Raw genomic sequence first — 16,142 nt, forward strand, 5'->3', positions numbered from 1 at the left:
ATTGCAAAGAAACAGGAAGCATAAGCTTGAATTTGTCCATTGGGTGGTCTTCAGTTGAAATGAATAAAACAGGCTAGGAATATTAGTGGGTGGAAGTGTCACGTGACCGTACCTTTATCTGGGGCCCAGCGGCTCCTTATTACGCCAGAGCCCCCAAGCAGAGTGCCCCGGCCATGGTCACGAACTCGTGAAAAAGCAGGGGTCTTAAAGTTCAGGAATTTTCTATGCTTTATTGGGCATTTTTAAACCAGACTCAATGTGTAACTTTAGATGGCTTGTTTACTAACGGTGTCCATGTTATAATGTTGACAAGAGACCTGTTAGACCGACACTGTTACGTAACATGAAAACAGCTCAACTTCCGCCAAGTCAGACTTTGCGACAAGTCGTCAGAAGAAATCGCCGGCGCCTGAGATAGCAGACCGATGGCTACCGTCGTTCAGCGTCAACTATACTAGAAACTGTTTTAATTTTACTGCCGATTGAGTGGAGTGGTGCTATGTCTTCGGGAATGACTGGACAAACGCCGTAAGTATCTGTTTAGAGTGGTTGTTGTAAACACATTTGGTAAGTTGACTAACAAACAAGACATTGCATATTTACACCGAGCAGCAAGCTAACCAGCTTAGCTAACATTAGCCGCGGTGTTTGTCAGTCCGACTGTGAACCACAGAGGTTAGCTTTACCGCCAGTTAGCATACATGGTCGTGGCCTGCTAATATGTTAGCTTTCGAAGTATCATTTGTACGATCTAAAGTCAACACGAATAACCTGGTCCGGGTGCATGCTATCAGAATAATAAAGCATTACACCAATTGGAGTCTTAAACAACGTTGGATACATTAGTATCATGAACCCCCCCCCCCTAAACAGGATCGTTACTTGCTAAGTTAGCTAGCTTAGCCGTTGCTTCAGTCATGTACCGCTAGCCAACTTCGACTGTTGTTAGCTTAGTTGATAATATCGCAACGCCTGTGAATTTTGTGCAAACTGTTTGTTAGCTTTACCTGAAAGATGAACTATATCATCGAAATACTCTTAGAATTCTACCATCTACCTGCAAGACTTGGCCTTTAGCGTGGTATACGACTGGATACAGTAAACAAATCAACAAATGTTACCAAAGCCGTGTTAAGTAATGAGTTTATTGACGCCATAGCGGGAAAATTAAGTCGTTACCGCCGGAAAGTACCACTAAAACATTGGCACAGAAGGGTCAAGATAAAACATATATTACGTATGTGCCCATCAAGTGTTTCCCGATTTTTTGGAGTATCAGTTGTAAAAGTATGCCCAAACAAACGATGCAAGGACAGAGGAAGCATGTAGAGTATTGTTGTATGTCTCCTGAGCCCCTCCTTCATTTCCCGCACCAGGGTTGATTAGTTTTGCTGGTTTCTGATCTGATAACCCTCAAGATTTAAATGGAAAGTCTATTTTCCATTGAGTTTGTACTTTAATGTAACGAACTGTTGCAGGTTTTATATGTAACACTGTGCTTGTTTTTTATTCTCAGGTGCTTAACCAGCCGATGGGATCAGCCAGCCCAACCTAAACAGAGTGTAGATGTAAGGCAGCAAAGGAGTAGTGAAAATGCAGGCCACCCTGTGTCTTTATCAGGAGTCGTCAGCACTGCTGGTTCACACAGCACAGTGTCACAGCCACCGCAAACAGGAGAAAAGCCAGCACCTCAGGGAGGAGTTGAAATGGCTGCAGCTATGGCTGCTAAAATAAATGCCATGTTAATGGCAAAAGGAAAGCTGTTGACTCCTCCACCGTTACTTGCAAAGGTACACATGATTTTAAAGTTAGTAGCAAATATCTGTAATCCGTCTATGCAGTTGTTTGAGGGCTCACAGTTTTCCTTGTCATTTCATGTGTTTTCTAGACCCCTCCAAGTGTGCCTGTGCCAGCCACTACAGAAGAGATGGTTGTCACAGAGGTTGACATCAATGATGTACCGCTAAATTGCAGGGACCTTCTTACTAAAGGAAAGACGCAGGAGGAGGTAAGTCGAAAGTGGCCATGACAGTATTACGTTTAACACATGACACTACTTAAGAGAATGGGGGAAGTGAGACAGAAGTTAAGATACTTTCACTAATAATTCCTCCAATGTCTTAATCAGAGTTTGTTACCCTTTTCAGATCCGACAGTTTAGTGGAGCAGTCGTCTCAACCAAGGGTCATTTCATGACTGACGCTGAAAAGGGAAAAGGAGGGTATGTACTGAAACTAAGGTTGTCCCAGTCAAGTTTTTTTGGTCCCTGATCACCAGTGCAAGTCCTTTATTACTCAATGTGTGCCAATACTCATATATATGAGAATTTTGATTGAACATGTGTCTGACACGTTGAAATAACAGATGCAGCCTAATATTTGGTACACATGTACTAGGTATCAACTTGGGACATCTTGATGTCAGATGGTAGACGTGGTATATGGTATTTATTTACTTCAATAAAAATACATTCTAGTTTTGAGGAGCTGTTGCGAGCTATACATGCACTGTCCTCCACATCTTTTCGATTATAATTATTACCCGTCTCATTGCTTACTTGATTATTGTTTGTTAAGAAAATCTCAAGATATTTAAGGGTATATATAAGGATGCAATGTTCATCTGATTAAAATTAATCAATTAGTTACTGTATATTATTAATTCTTCATTGTTACAATGATAATGGGGAAAAAGAAAAGATATTTGGAAGAGTGCACAAGTCCTGTGTTGTCCATGACATTTCTGACTTGCTTTCTTTTAGACAAAGACCTTTGTATTTGCACGTACAGGGAAAGAACCAAGAGCAGGTCAACAGTAAGTAGCTCTTTTATTAATCAGCTAAATCTGGGTTTGTCTTTATATAATGTAATTCACAAATGTTATAAGCATTCCAAAGCATGTCCTTTGTGGCAAGGCATTGAATATGGCTAATGTCCAAACATTGTTGACCTCTCTGCAACATCAGAAGCTGTGATGAGGATAAAGGAGATCATCTCCGAGGACCTCTTGAGGGCCTCGGCAGCTTCAGGAGGACAGCAGATGCCTGTAATGCCTCCGCTCACACTCTACCCTCAGCCCCCTCGCCCCGTCATTCCCCCATCTGTGCCACGGGTGCCCAATACCACCTCAGTGCCAGGCCAGGGACATCGGCCTGCAGCTCCTCATTCAGGGGTACGCAGACATGACATCCATGTTGAAGTTCACTCCACTACAAATGGTGTTGAAACCTGTTTAGTTTTCAGGGCAGTCATTACTAAAGTCTTATCATGTCATAGATATTTCTGCCTTGTAGGAGGGATTTCAGGGAAACCTGTTTATCATTTAGCCGATCCACTACGTCTCTTTTCATTGTGATCAGCCATATAACGTTTATATATCTGAGCTATGTTAGACATGGGACAAATGAGACAAATAAGTGGTAAATTGTGCTCCCTTGTTGCAGTTTTCGTCGTTATTGATAAGAGCTAAGCGTATGCTCTAAACACTGCTGATAGAGGTAGTTACTATGGGCTCATATAACTTCAGCATTTATGTGAGGAGACTTTGCTGTTTTGGCGAAAAATCAGTGACCATTTTTGTTTTTATCCTGAAATTAAGATTACATTATTATGTTACATAATAGATTACATCATAGTCATCTTAAACACCTTGAGAGAAAAAGAAAAGAAAATTGTTAAAGAAAATATAGGAAATACATTTTTTAGATGTTTAGCTCATGAATAAAGCAATAGTGATTTATTGTCTATGCCTTGTTGTAGTGTCACAGTCAGGACTTAAGAAACGGAGGTGAAGAAAGTGAGGCAAATGAAGACCATATTTCCTTCACTGATACCCACCTCCCAAATTAAGTAGCAGAGAGAACATCTGTGGTGTACAGGGAAAAACCTTGGATTACTGCATCTGCTTACAGAACTGTTCTGTCAAACTTATTTTAGATGTCAGTAAACAGCTTAAATGTGCAGGGCATGATAATAAGTCCCACTTTTCCCATATCCTCAGAGTTTTGTGCACACAAAGATCTTTGTGGGTCTGGATCAGGCCTTGCCCTCGTTCAACGTGAATGAGAAGGTCGAAGGTCCAGGAGGTTCCTACCTGAGTCACATCCAGGCAGAGACGGGGGCTCGAGTCTTTCTCAGGGGGAAAAGCTCTGGCTACATTGAACAAGCGTCAAAACGGGAGTCTTTTGAGCCTCTTTATGTCTACATCAGGTATGTTCGTTCCAAGTACTGACCTTTGGCAAACTTTTCTAGTTCCCTATTACAATTCTCCTTCAGCTTTGTAGCACTGGTAGCACTACAAGGATAACAGTTCAAGTTGACTGGCTGCAAAGTACATGTTGGCACAGAAGTAAACCCCAAATTTAAATCCAAGTTTTGGTTAATCTGTAACTGAAACAGCCACCAAAGAGCCCCCTTCTTTCTTTTTGCTCTCTGTGAGGCCTGTCCTGAGTCTGTTTCATCATATTCAACAATGCTCCTTTGTGTGCTACAGCCACCCAAATGCAGCTGGATTGGAGGCGGCGAAGAAACTCACAGAGAGCCTGCTGGAAACTGTAAGTGCGTAACATCGTTACCACAGATAAAGTTGTGGAGTTGAACTGAATTAAATGACAGCCTGATGGGAGGTTTAAGAAGGTGGAACTATTAAAGCATATAGTCTTCACTGATACCCACCTCCGAAAGTGAAAGTGGTAGTGTGAACCACCTGATCTCCAGAGATAGATTATGCGTGCTCTGCACCTACCCACAATGCAACTCAGCTGTTGACAATGAATCAACACAGCCTTTGCAGGTTGTCCTATAGCTCTTTTGTTTTCTATGATCCTCCAGGTGAGAGCTGAACATGCCAGCATGGTCTCGATGTACACGGCCACCGGCTCAACACAACGTGAGTATTATTTTATGCCTTCTAACTAATTCCAACAGGGTGACCAAATATCAGGTACTAGTTGAGTGCGGCCTTCTTGTGGTAATTAATCCTCCCTTGGCGTCTTTAGTGGCTCAACGATAGGTTGAAATAGTAGGTCACAGTTGTCAAAACACGGTTATTGATTCATGTGATATGTGCTATTAACTCCACGTTCTATACTTTCATTTCAGCATACGCAGCACATGGATTTCCACCTAATAGCAATTACTCTAGCCAGGGGTCCTGGTATAACTACCCAGCAAATGGGTATGCTGGCGGCTATTCAGCGTACCCAGGAGCCAGTGGTTATTGGAGTAATGCAAATGGTCCCCCAAGTCATTCTAACATGTCGACAAACCCTCCATCTTCTCAGGCAATGGTTCAGTATCCGGTGTGTCCTAGGAAACCGCATGCCTATCTCGTCCAGGTAATCAAAGGTTAAGGCTACTCATCTCTAAATATTGGTTTCAGCATTCATGTGTGTATTTTGTTGAGTAGTTTAGACTGTAATGGTTTTCAAAAAAAAAAAAATCATGCTGCATGCACCGTAGCTGTAGGTTTTATCCCAAGTACTGATGATATGAAGCAAGAAAAGTAGGTGACAAACTTTTTTAAATGGCAGCCATGTGTTTTTTTTAATTCAGTGGTCTAATAAATTGACCAGTTACTAATTTAAGCACTAGTTTAAATCTGTACAGAAGCTGCATGAAACTTCACGTTAAATGGTTTGGAGCTCATTGTTTATGTAACAATCTATGTTACATTGTTGTCAAGATGCATGAAAACTGTGGAGGTCTTCCTTGGGTTTTAGTTCTGTAACGTCCCACTGCAGCATCAGTGTGTGTGTGTGTTGGTTTTTTTGCTTTACTTAAGAATCCTGGCAGCAGTGAGACAGTGGAGCCTGAAGGGTCTTTAAACACCCCCGCTGAGTCAGGAAGTCCCAAACGTCATTTCCAGGAAGGGGCTAAGGAAGAACAGGTTGGCTGAAGAGTTAACACCTGCAAACATCACACATATCAAGGATAATTCTGTCCATTTTAGCATGAACGTGTTTAAATTATTGCATGAAAAGAGTCAATGCTGGTTTCAGTTTGGCCACACGTATGTTATGTCTTTAGCTCTCATGCCTATCTTTTGACTAGTCTTGAGTTACATAAATAAATGTCAAATTGCCGTCTCCAATACAAAGCCAAGCAATGTTTTTTGACCACAGACGTGGAGTTAAGCTACGTCACTGTGTTGGCTTGAAAATGGATACAATGCTGACCTTTTGGAAATTCCCAACATTAACAATGAACCGTGGAAGCTTTTCAAGCTCTGTCAAATTCATATCTTTATCTGTTATGAGACATATCTTAAATGTTTGAATAGGGCAATCCAAATTGGGTCTTTTTACAGTAATTTTAACGTTGCATTGCTCATTAGTTAAGCCTTTGCTGACATGCTGCCCATCTACAGACGAGTTAGGTCGAGACAGGTTTGGCCATAAATGAGAATTTTGCAGTTGTCCAGATTTTACTACATCAGACAGATAACAGATGGATGTATTTGTAAGGCTAAGGGTTTAGCATTTTTCTGGATTTTTTTAAAGGAATATATTCAGCGAATGAGCTGCTGTTGAGACACAATAAAAGTCCTTTCTTTGGATCATGAAAGTATCACATGCTGTACAGTTGTCAGTTATTAAGTTTATTATGAAAGCAAAGTTTTAAAGATAAGCAGCCCTAAGCATAAGAACATTTTCACATGCAGATGAATCAAACCTTTTCTTTGTGTGTTTAAGTTTTGCATTGCTTTTCTGCGCAGCCTCCCAGCAGCTCTCCAGAGGGTCCTGCTGAACAGGACTCTGAACCTCCTGCCTCCAGTGCTGCAGAGGAGAAAGCAGTAGAAAGGTGTGTTAATAGATCTAATTTCCGCTGTATTTTATCCTTCATGAATCCTGTGCAGTTCATGATGATTTTTCTCTTCTCGTCAGGATTCTGATGCCTCCACCACCACCTCCCTTTGTGGTTCCCGCCCCTGTTACACGCAAAAGGCCGAGAGACGCAGTGGCAGAAGAATCAGCCTGTCTGCCCATCAGCGCCGAGTCAGTGGGTATGCATTTCCTGATTTCCTAAAATCCTGACAGCCTTCTGTAGAGTTGTCTGTTGCATGAAATGGCATCTGCCCCCATGGAGGAATGGGGGAGGAGTGGAGACCTGTGTGAATCTCTCCACTGGTGGAACCCACTAACATGCTCTTCTTGTATATGTTTTTTGTCTTTCCCTTGTTTTCTCTCTCAACATGTGTCCCCGGGACCTGCCTGTTATGGATGTGTGCTCTGCTGCCGTTTCATTTGATATCTTCCCTCCCCTGGCTGTGGATCAAACGAACTGAAAAACCACCGCTAACATGGGGCTCCTCAATGGGTTTCCTTTTTGTTTTGTTCTCTCTCTTTGCCCCCCCCCCCCCACCTTCTTTCTACTCTTCTGTCTCTCCATCTTTACTGTGCCCTCACAGGTGTTCAAGAAGACGTGTGCGAGAAGAAGTGTAAAGTGGACGAAGATGCATCAGGGCTAGTGCCCTATGGAGGAGATTCCTCCGACGAAGAGGAGGAAAGGACACACAGCAGTAAGACCGATAAGTCATAACCCCTGCCCTGCCTCGCCCCACCCCCTCTGCCCAGGATTACCCACAGGCCCAAAGTCATTCAGTATATCAACACAGTTCTCGGCCCCCATAAAAGGAAAAATCCACCCTCACGTGTTACTGTACACTGTTTTAGGACCATACAAGTGTTAAACTCCCCCTTTAAAGAAAAAAACACAAAGAACGAATGCTTTTCTCTCTCTTTTTTCCTTCCATCCAAGCAAACATGGTTTTCCATTCATGTCTTTATGGCACCTGTTTTGGTACCACTTTGGTGACCAAGCTTCAATCACTATCAGGTATTTATATAAGAGTCGTGTAAAGTACAGATGATTAGTATGAATAGACTGTAGATACAAAAAAACAAAAACAAATCACTGGTATAGTTTTTGAATTATCACCAGTTTCTGATGTTCAGTGCTTTCCTGGACTCTTAAGGAAGGAGGGTTTTTAGTTTCTTGTCCTGGTCTCGGTTTTGCTTTGTGCGGTTCTGTTTCAGTTCGTTTTGTCGTGCACCTCCCAGAGTGTCTCTACATCCCCTCACACAGCGGGTGTGAACCTGCTGGTTTCAGTCAAAGGTAGCCATATTTAAACATGTTCGCCTGCAAAGCAAATGTAAATATAGAGCTATAGATAGCCTGAAACACTTGTCATTGTGCTTATGTTTGTAGCCACTTGACTTTAAATGCAACACACCTTGTGGCCACGTGTCGTCAAGGAGTTTTGAGGATATGTTTTTAAAAAAAATCTTTTCCAGTGTTTTTCTCCTTTGTGTTATCGCTGTCATGACAGAAGCCTTTCTTTTTTCTTCTTTTTTTTATTCTGACAATAAAACGTGCGCTTACCAGTCTCTTAAATGAAAGAGGAAATTTCTGTTACAAAATATTTACCCCTAAAAAAAAAAAAAAAAAAAAGGCCACTTTTAACAGTGTGGAAGTAGTCAGGGTGGATTTTTCCTTTTAAGATGTGAATACAATTGTATAATAAATACAAGTGGATTTTCTTAAAACACTTTTATTTCATTTTTCAAAGCATCTTTTGTTAGTCAAAAACAAGCCCCTTAGTCCTTTTTTTAATTTATACACTAGGTCTGCTGCAGTTGCTGATGGTATAAATACATATTGTAAAATTCAGTGAAACTTTTTCTTATCTTGGAAAATGGTGTATGCCTGTTCCCATGGAATACAATAATAAAAACAACTGAAAGCCCCTTATTGTCTTTAGATCGCACACATTTCATGCTGCTGAGGAAGGTCGGCAGATGCTTTTCTTATGAATTAGGCTAACACAGATCTTTAGTAAGTATTAAAAAAAAGTGTTATTACACTTCCTGCCACCCTGGGTATTATTTCATGTTAATATTAGACATGACTGCTGGTGTCAGATGAAAGCGTACTCAGGAGCCTCTATGCCGTTGTGTATAGTAAGAGCTCCTGGGTTGTCCAGGCCAAAGCAGGGGTGCACATAATTTCGGAAGTGACAGTGGAAGGTGTGCAGGTGTTGCTCCAGATCCACATTAAAGAAGGACAGAGTCCCCCTGTCATAGTCCAGGGCTAATCCGATCCGCACCGGGTTCACAGTAATCCTCAGGTCAGGACTCCAACCATTGTGCAGAAACTCATATTTATGCCTAAAGGGGAAAAATAAGGGAATCGTTGTGATTGTGGTTGGCAAAGTAGTTCTAAAAATAAAGCTTTTGCTCTCATCCTGTTTGGGATAATTTCCTACTCTGTCAGCTGTTGTAAAGCAGATGCTGAATCATGAGCCAACAGCAGGATTTCAAAAGGCTGCGGATTAAAGAAAATGAGAAATGCGATTGTTAAATTGCGCGTAGGTAGAATCACCAAGAAGATGCCCACAATGGAAAGCGCGTTCGGGGCTTGTGTGATACGCTGCTCTGATCTGGTAGAGGAGTTGCCATAGCAACACTTGTAAAGTAACAGATATACAACTGCGGGCTCTTGTGCCTTCAGCGGGCTTCGCTTTGCATAGAGCGGATGCACAATTTTTTGCTTATGGAAGGAAAATTTCTGGTAGCTAAAAATACAGTCTTGGCCCAGTTTCCATGAACTGCAGTAGTGGTCCCTGGGAGAGCCCGCACGCTAAGTATATCTGATTGGCTGAAAAAGCTGCATCTACTTGGTCTGCATAGTCTTGTAAAAATGAAAGCCAGTTTCTTCTCCACAGCTTACACAATAAATGGGAATAAGTGTGTTTCAGGAAGTGACTGTGCAGCAAACCACGCCTACTTTAACCCTAACTTTAAGTCCCTCATTGTTTGGGGTCCCACAGGCCCCCCCACTGCTGTTCGTATAAAAATAATATAATTGCAAAATCAATGTTTTCCTTGAAATATTTTTTCTTGTCTTCTGACACATTTAAAAAAAAAAAAAAACCCAATATGTAGAAAAGTTGAAGTGGTGACCCCAGAAGTGACCATAAAGCAAGCAAAAGTTCATGCACCTGACTCCAGTCTCTTAAAAATCAATAACTAATAATGATGACGGGGAAGCAGCTAATAAAAAGCTACTGAAATAAAGGTCAGCGTAAGGTCATGAAATAAGGAATTACTTAATGTTTCAGAAGTTATATAGGCTGTGAATATGTTCTCCTTTGCTGAAAAGTCACATCATAAGGTTTAATAGTTTCCACAGTGGCGCTGCGCTGTTACCTGGACGGGGTGAGAATGTGTCTCATACACCAGGAGGTGTTGTTGGCTCCGAGGTACGAGTTCCTCTCTGTGTCCTCGTATGCAACTCCAATCCTAAATTCTGTCCCATCATCCACCTCGACCTCCCAGTAATGCCTGCCTCGCACTGGGATCAGATCCCCCAGGACGGCCACACATCTGCACACACAACACACACTCGTATTTAAATATCGTCACTCACAAAGTCATTTTGAAAGCACAAGTACAGGTATCCACTGTATGCTTCACCTGGTGAAGGTGTAGTCCTCTAAGGCCATAGCACTAATTGGCAGCTCCTCATCGCCATAAAATATGGTGAAGCCATCTTCAGAGATGGACAGGCAAGGATGGGCACTGTCCTCCAGGAGATAGAAGAATGTACCTGCACAGGTAAGCAAACACTGTTATCATATGAATGTGAAAAAAAACAGTGATGGACAGTAAGTACACTGACTCAAATACTGCAATTTAGTGGTAAAGTACAATGTTGAGGCACTTGTACTTCAACTTTATGGTACTTTCTACTTATGCTCTGTTACAATTATTTAAAAACTATAGTTGGTAGTTATTTTTCAGACAGATGTCTTAAAAGAATATGATCAGAACAGAAAATACAACAATATATGAAGTCCTGGACCCACACAAGGTGTCTGAGATGAATCTAAAGGGTTGCCAGATACTTACGTGTGGGAGGAGGTTCACCAGCCATAATGCTACATGTTTTTTTGGATTTTGCTCTGTTCAACCTCTACAGGACTCATATGTACTCAAGTTGAAGTTGCTTTGTACTAAGTGGTCACAAACAAAAAAGGAACTATGGCGTTAATACATTAATGATACTGATGCAGTGATAAATGCTATGCTTCTGCTTAAGTTTGAACAAGATACTTGTAATTAGATAGCTTCAGATATTGGTATGGCTACTTCTAAGTAAACGATGTGAATGTTTCTTCCGCCGCTGGCCAGAGGTCACATGACCGGGCTGATCCAGGGTGCCTCTCACCTGTTGTGGAGACGGTAATAACTTCACTCCGGTCGCTGGGCCCGCCGATGTTGACTGCTCTCACAGAGATGAGGTAACGGCGTCCTGTCTGCAGCTGGATCAGACACTGACAGGTGGGCACGGCTACTATAGACCTGGGTGATCAGTCAGTGGGGCGGAAGGCTGATATCACTTCCTTTTTAGATTTATTAAGTGCACAATGATGAGAGCTTTTCAGGTTGGCGTTTGTTTGCATACCTCTACCAGAGTCTAAAGTCTTGAAATAGCATCTTGTCTCACAACTTCTCAAACACTCGGTGGATAAATGGGGTGGCTGAGGGGGAACTTTGTCATATTTGGACCATGGACCTATTTCAGTTAGTACAGTTAAGGCTCCTCCATGCAAAAAAAACAAAACAAAACACCGGGATGATTGAAAATAAACGTTTGACTGTTCTGTGAAGTGACCCCAAATGCGAGGACAGTATTCTAGCTGAGGCTAACAGTGCTGCAGGAGCAGAAGCTAAGAATAGATTTTCTAGGACAGAGTGTGTCTTGATTCAGCAGCTCTATAACCATGGGACCTCAGAAAATCCCCGGCAAGCACTAACGCAGGCTTGTTTATGGACGTACTGAAGCAAAAGCCTTATTAAAGGACAGGCCAGTGAAGACAAATATCAAGGGCTGCTGCAGCTTTGAAGTGCAGCCAGTGGAGCATTCCTGCTTTAACTGAGATATTTTAATTTCACCCTGGTGTGTGGATTTGTTAGAAAACATGAAAAGGAAAACACAGTTAAAGCTTGAGCTTGCCTGCTCAGCCTGTCAGCTGCAGGTGTACATTAATAACAGGTCTCACTCGGTAACGCCGCTCTGTGTGCCGTCAGTGCCCATCTCACTGAGCTCCACGGTGTAAGAGTCTACAGGGTTGGTGTTTCCGGACTCCCAGCGGACCAGAGCAGCCTCCGGACAGCTCGCGCACTCCCTCTGCTTGATCACCGGAGGCGACGGCACTAGGCAGAGAGGAATCAGCAATTTAGACTTTATTCTCTCTCTCACATCAATCATGTGAGGCTGGGCTGATGACAAAACAGAGAGAAACACACCTGAGAGGGGTTTTAGGGGACATCCAGAGAGAACGGAACAATTATTTCAACTGTCAAAAGTTTAATGACTTCTGTAGCTGCGAGAGCGACATCTATTACCTGTCACGTACAGGGCCTTCTCGCTCGCTGGGCTGATGCCCGTGGTGTTGGTGGCGGTCACCCACAGTTCATACTGAGCGTTGGGCAGCAGATCTGTCACAGTGCAGTGGGTCTCCTTCACCTTCACCTTGCTCACTGAAACGAAAGCACAGATTTAAATGCAGCCGTACTGTTCGAAACACATCAGCCAGATTTTCACATCAATGGATGCCTTTTCCAACAGTAGATGGTGTTATCATGCAATGCGAGCGTGCAGCCGGTGCCTCTGAGCCGTACCGTGCGGTGCACAGGTGCTGTCTGCCGGTGTGTCCTCCAGCACCGGTCTGTAGGAAAGCTCGTAGTACTCCACTGTGTCGTCGGAGAACAAGCTCCAGCACACGCGTAGGGATGTCTGGGTGGCGGAGTTGGGAATCTGGGGGTTGATTACTGGGGCAGATGGAGCTGTTTTTTCAATATAGGAGAAGCATTATTAGCCCAGTTTTGTTATCAAGTCATGCTATCAATAGCAATATGTTATGACAGATTGCTGTAGTTGCAGCTCAACACAGAGAGATTGAAATATGGACGTGTATAATACAGCTTCTGACGGGACAACTTTTCCTCTCACATTTTGCCGTCATTCCTCTCTGGGTGAATTTCTGCCTTTTCTTCTTGCCCTAATCTCCTGCTTTCCCACCCTGTCAAGGTATCTGAGCGATGATCTTTCTGTCTGCGCTCCCGAGGTCAGATCAGTCCTCAGAGGCTGTTCTATAAATGTCACCGTAATCCTGTCATTCTGTTACCTGCAGGACGTTCAGGGAAATTCAACTGATCGTTTCCATCGTCCACCTGCTGGCTTTACTCCGCCACCACTGGTGTTTACGCTCTGTGATCTGTCCTGTCTTCATGTGGGCCTATGCCTAATGAAGATGCTTCAAATAGATGCAGTCTGATCATCATAGTCTCTCTCTGCTGCTAAACTCAGTATTATGCACTTCATGATCTCTCCTTATTGAACAGTCTTTAAATCACACATAACAGTGCCGCGTGCCTGTTCTCTCAGTGAGAAAGTCACTTGATTATTGATTATTACTGTTACCCTGTGCATAAAAACACAAAGCCAGTAAATTAATGCAGCTTGTATATCACACCTGGCACAACGTTGATGGAGTCCATCATGGTTTTGACGTCTGACAGGTCAGCCAGCGGCGTGTTAAAATCAAGACTTGTCGCCAACCTGAGGTCCATCTCCTCTTTGGCAAACTCCTCGATTCTAGTGTCGCACAGAAAGAAGAAAGACACTCTGAATACAAAGATTTAAGGTGAAGCAGCCCGAGTCATGCCACTCATCTGGATCAGTCAAACGTCCACGTACGAGCTTTTCAGCCGGACTTTGAAGTCAATTTTATTTCTATGCATCATAACAGAAGTTATGTCAGGGCGCCTTTCATATAGAGCAGGTCTAGACTGTACTCTTTACATCATTATTATCATTACATTCAACTCTTTACACCAGTCAGTCCCAGTGCTCTGCAGAACGCTGGTATGTGGACCTTGACTGAGGACTTTTATGTCAAAGGACTTTTTCCAATGCCAAGAATTTACTTTCACGCTCAAACTATGTGTACTTCAGTGGTGGATTGTAACTAAGTATATTTACTCAAGTACCAACTTGAGTAAATATATAACTTAAAAATCCCTTATACACATTAATGCAGCAGGAACATTAATCCAGAAACATCATAGATGATAGTGAAACACTGTACTTACACACCTTCCCTTCAGTGACATTTTGCATGCAGTATTTCACAGTAGTATTAGTAGTTTTACTTCCTCTACCACTGCTTTACTTACATAATATTAGTCTGAAACAACAGGCAAAAACACATGATAACGCAATATCAGCCGTGTGCCATTACTGGTTAGTCTTTTGAATTCACACTGCAGTCTTCACTGGTGAACATGTGGCAAACTCACTGAGCAGCACCATAATTACCTTTTAATGGTGGACATGACGGTCTGTCAATAAAGGTCAAAGATGTAGAGATACTAATCAATATTTCTTCTCCACAATCACAATACCCATTTCTATTTCATCTATTTATCATCATGCATACAACTGTAATCTGCACATTTGACCATCTGAAGAAATAAAGACCACAAGCTGGGCCACCTTCAGGAAAATCCTCTTGTCTTGGCTGCGGTAGATCTCCTGGGCCGTCTCAATGAGCTCCTTGGAGGCATCCATTGCCTGACCGCAAGCCAGCAGCTGATTGTACAGGGCCTCCAGCTTGCCCTTCTTCTCCTCCTCCAGTCCAGCCGCCCTCTCATCATAACGCTGGGACAACGTCTGCAGCACGTCATTGTAGTGCTGCTCCAGGTGCTGCTCCCGACGGCCAAAATTCTCCTGTGCGTACATGTATATGATCACAGCGGCGCAGTTAGAGATTTGTTGTGCATCACTCAAAGTATGCAAAGGAAAGAAAAACTGAGGAGATGATGACAGATCAAGAGAGGGAATTAATGAAATGCATGTGAGTTCAGGCCCTCCAGGGGACGCACATTACCTCCACAGTGAGGAAGATTTCCTCCAGATGACCCGCAAAGCTCTCCATCTCAGCAACCTTCCCTTGCAACCGATCCCTGACTGTCTGAAAACAGTTGAAAGACATACTTTTGGCCTTTCTCTTTTTAATTCAAACCAGTAGCATAAATCTTTTTTTCAGCCTGTGCTGTCAGGACTCTCTGCTCATGTCTGGCTTGTTAAGGCTGCTTTCATGTGGACAGCTCCATCTTCTGGGAAGTAGCTACAAAGAAATCTGAAATGCCAAATGTGAGTCCACAGTCTTTAAGTGTAGCATCAAGGCCATTTTAGGGAAATAAACGGATAAATGTGAATGCTGGACTGTGCAGTTAAGAATAAGAATCAGCCTCTTATTAACGAATCCTTGCATTTCTTGTTGGTTCTGTTTAATGCTGCCATTTTCATCAAGACCCTTATGAAAAAGAGATTTACAGAGGTCAAATGTAAGTTGTGTTAATGTCCCCACCTCAGTTTCTCCCTCTTTAAACACATCATCGTCATCATGTCCATCTTCTGCTCCAGTGGGAGATGGAGAGCTGCCCTCACAGGGCTCAAAGCGAAGGGACTCGTTGGTGCCCACAGAGAACCTCTGGAAGGTGGAAACGTCCCGGGTCGCCCTCCCTCCTCTGTCTGGAACCACGTTGTAGGGCTCCATGGTGGTCGATGCTCTGCCTAACTCCTGGTGCTCAGCTTCCTCTGCAATCACATCCAGTCTGCCTCCTCTGATCTCATACAGGTCCATGAGGACAGTGACTGGCAGGAGAGAGGCTGACAATCCAGTTATGATTCACATGTCTGACACAGGGTCAATGCAATTCAGCCCTTTAAGTTCTACACCAGTCTACAGATCAACAACCATTCAGAATAATATTCTAAAACCCCTGCATCAAACACTAACTGAACAACAACAGATCATGAGATCTCAAAACTTTACTTCACACCTGAACCAATCAACTTGCCTGTGCAGAACAAGCTGTTAATTGAATTATTAAAAGGGAAAGAGCAGCTGATGGCAAATTTACCTGGATAATTCAGTAAACCAGTCTGTTCTAAGCAACCATTTCAGGCCAACAGTGGCGTCCGACAAGCCAACTCTGACAGCAGTCCAACCCTCACCCAGAAACTGGGACAAAAATAGATGGGACTCAGATTGCTCAAAGGCATGTCAAC

The 16,142-nt window shown here is 42.9% G+C and overlaps 2 protein-coding genes across 2 annotated transcripts; one reads left to right on the forward strand and one right to left on the reverse strand.

The window, feature by feature from the left end:
- The first annotated feature begins 371 nt into the window (after positions 1 to 371).
- LOC139330234 (KH homology domain-containing protein 4-like) lies at positions 372 to 8,568 on the forward strand. Its single transcript, XM_070961025.1, has 14 exons — positions 372 to 528; positions 1,517 to 1,790; positions 1,889 to 2,008; positions 2,148 to 2,221; positions 2,762 to 2,814; positions 2,966 to 3,171; positions 4,000 to 4,208; positions 4,492 to 4,552; positions 4,830 to 4,887; positions 5,100 to 5,335; positions 5,782 to 5,886; positions 6,715 to 6,800; positions 6,884 to 7,002; positions 7,408 to 8,568. Exons 1-14 carry the CDS (start codon positions 500 to 502, stop codon positions 7,536 to 7,538), a joined length of 1,761 nt encoding a protein of 586 aa, XP_070817126.1. The 5' UTR covers positions 372 to 499; the 3' UTR covers positions 7,539 to 8,568.
- A 171-nt stretch (positions 8,569 to 8,739) lies between these two features.
- On the reverse strand, positions 8,740 to 15,819 carry LOC139330225 (fibronectin type III and SPRY domain-containing protein 2). The gene is made up of 12 exons (XM_070961013.1): positions 15,439 to 15,819; positions 14,956 to 15,039; positions 14,562 to 14,795; positions 14,385 to 14,407; positions 13,540 to 13,661; positions 12,686 to 12,850; positions 12,410 to 12,544; positions 12,064 to 12,217; positions 11,229 to 11,362; positions 10,475 to 10,607; positions 10,208 to 10,384; positions 8,740 to 9,166 (listed from the first exon to the last, which is right to left on the reverse strand). Exons 1-12 carry the CDS (start codon positions 15,712 to 15,714, stop codon positions 8,917 to 8,919), a joined length of 1,887 nt encoding a protein of 628 aa, XP_070817114.1. The 5' UTR covers positions 15,715 to 15,819; the 3' UTR covers positions 8,740 to 8,916.
- Between the last annotated feature and the right edge of the window lie 323 nt (positions 15,820 to 16,142).

The sequence above is a fragment of the Chaetodon trifascialis genome, chromosome 1 (assembly GCF_039877785.1).
Source record: "Chaetodon trifascialis isolate fChaTrf1 chromosome 1, fChaTrf1.hap1, whole genome shotgun sequence".
NCBI lineage: Eukaryota > Metazoa > Chordata > Actinopteri > Chaetodontiformes > Chaetodontidae > Chaetodon > Chaetodon trifascialis.

Coding starts and splice junctions, on each gene's coding strand:
- LOC139330234 (XM_070961025.1), top strand. CDS start 500: ATGTCTTCGGGAATGACTGGACAAACGCC. Junction 2,222..2,761: donor GCTGAAAAGGGAAAAGGAGG/GTATGTACTGAA, acceptor GCTTTCTTTTAG/ACAAAGACCTTTGTATTTGC. Junction 3,172..3,999: donor CTGCAGCTCCTCATTCAGGG/GTACGCAGACAT, acceptor CCATATCCTCAG/AGTTTTGTGCACACAAAGAT.
- LOC139330225 (XM_070961013.1), bottom strand. CDS start 15,714: ATGGACCTGTATGAGATCAGAGGAGGCAGACTGGATGTGATTGCAGAG. Junction 12,545..12,685: donor CAGCACCTGTGCACCGCACG/GTACGGCTCAGA, acceptor CTTTCGTTTCAG/TGAGCAAGGTGAAGGTGAAG. Junction 10,385..10,474: donor GAGGACTACACCTTCACCAG/GTGAAGCATACA, acceptor TTGTGTGTGCAG/ATGTGTGGCCGTCCTGGGGG.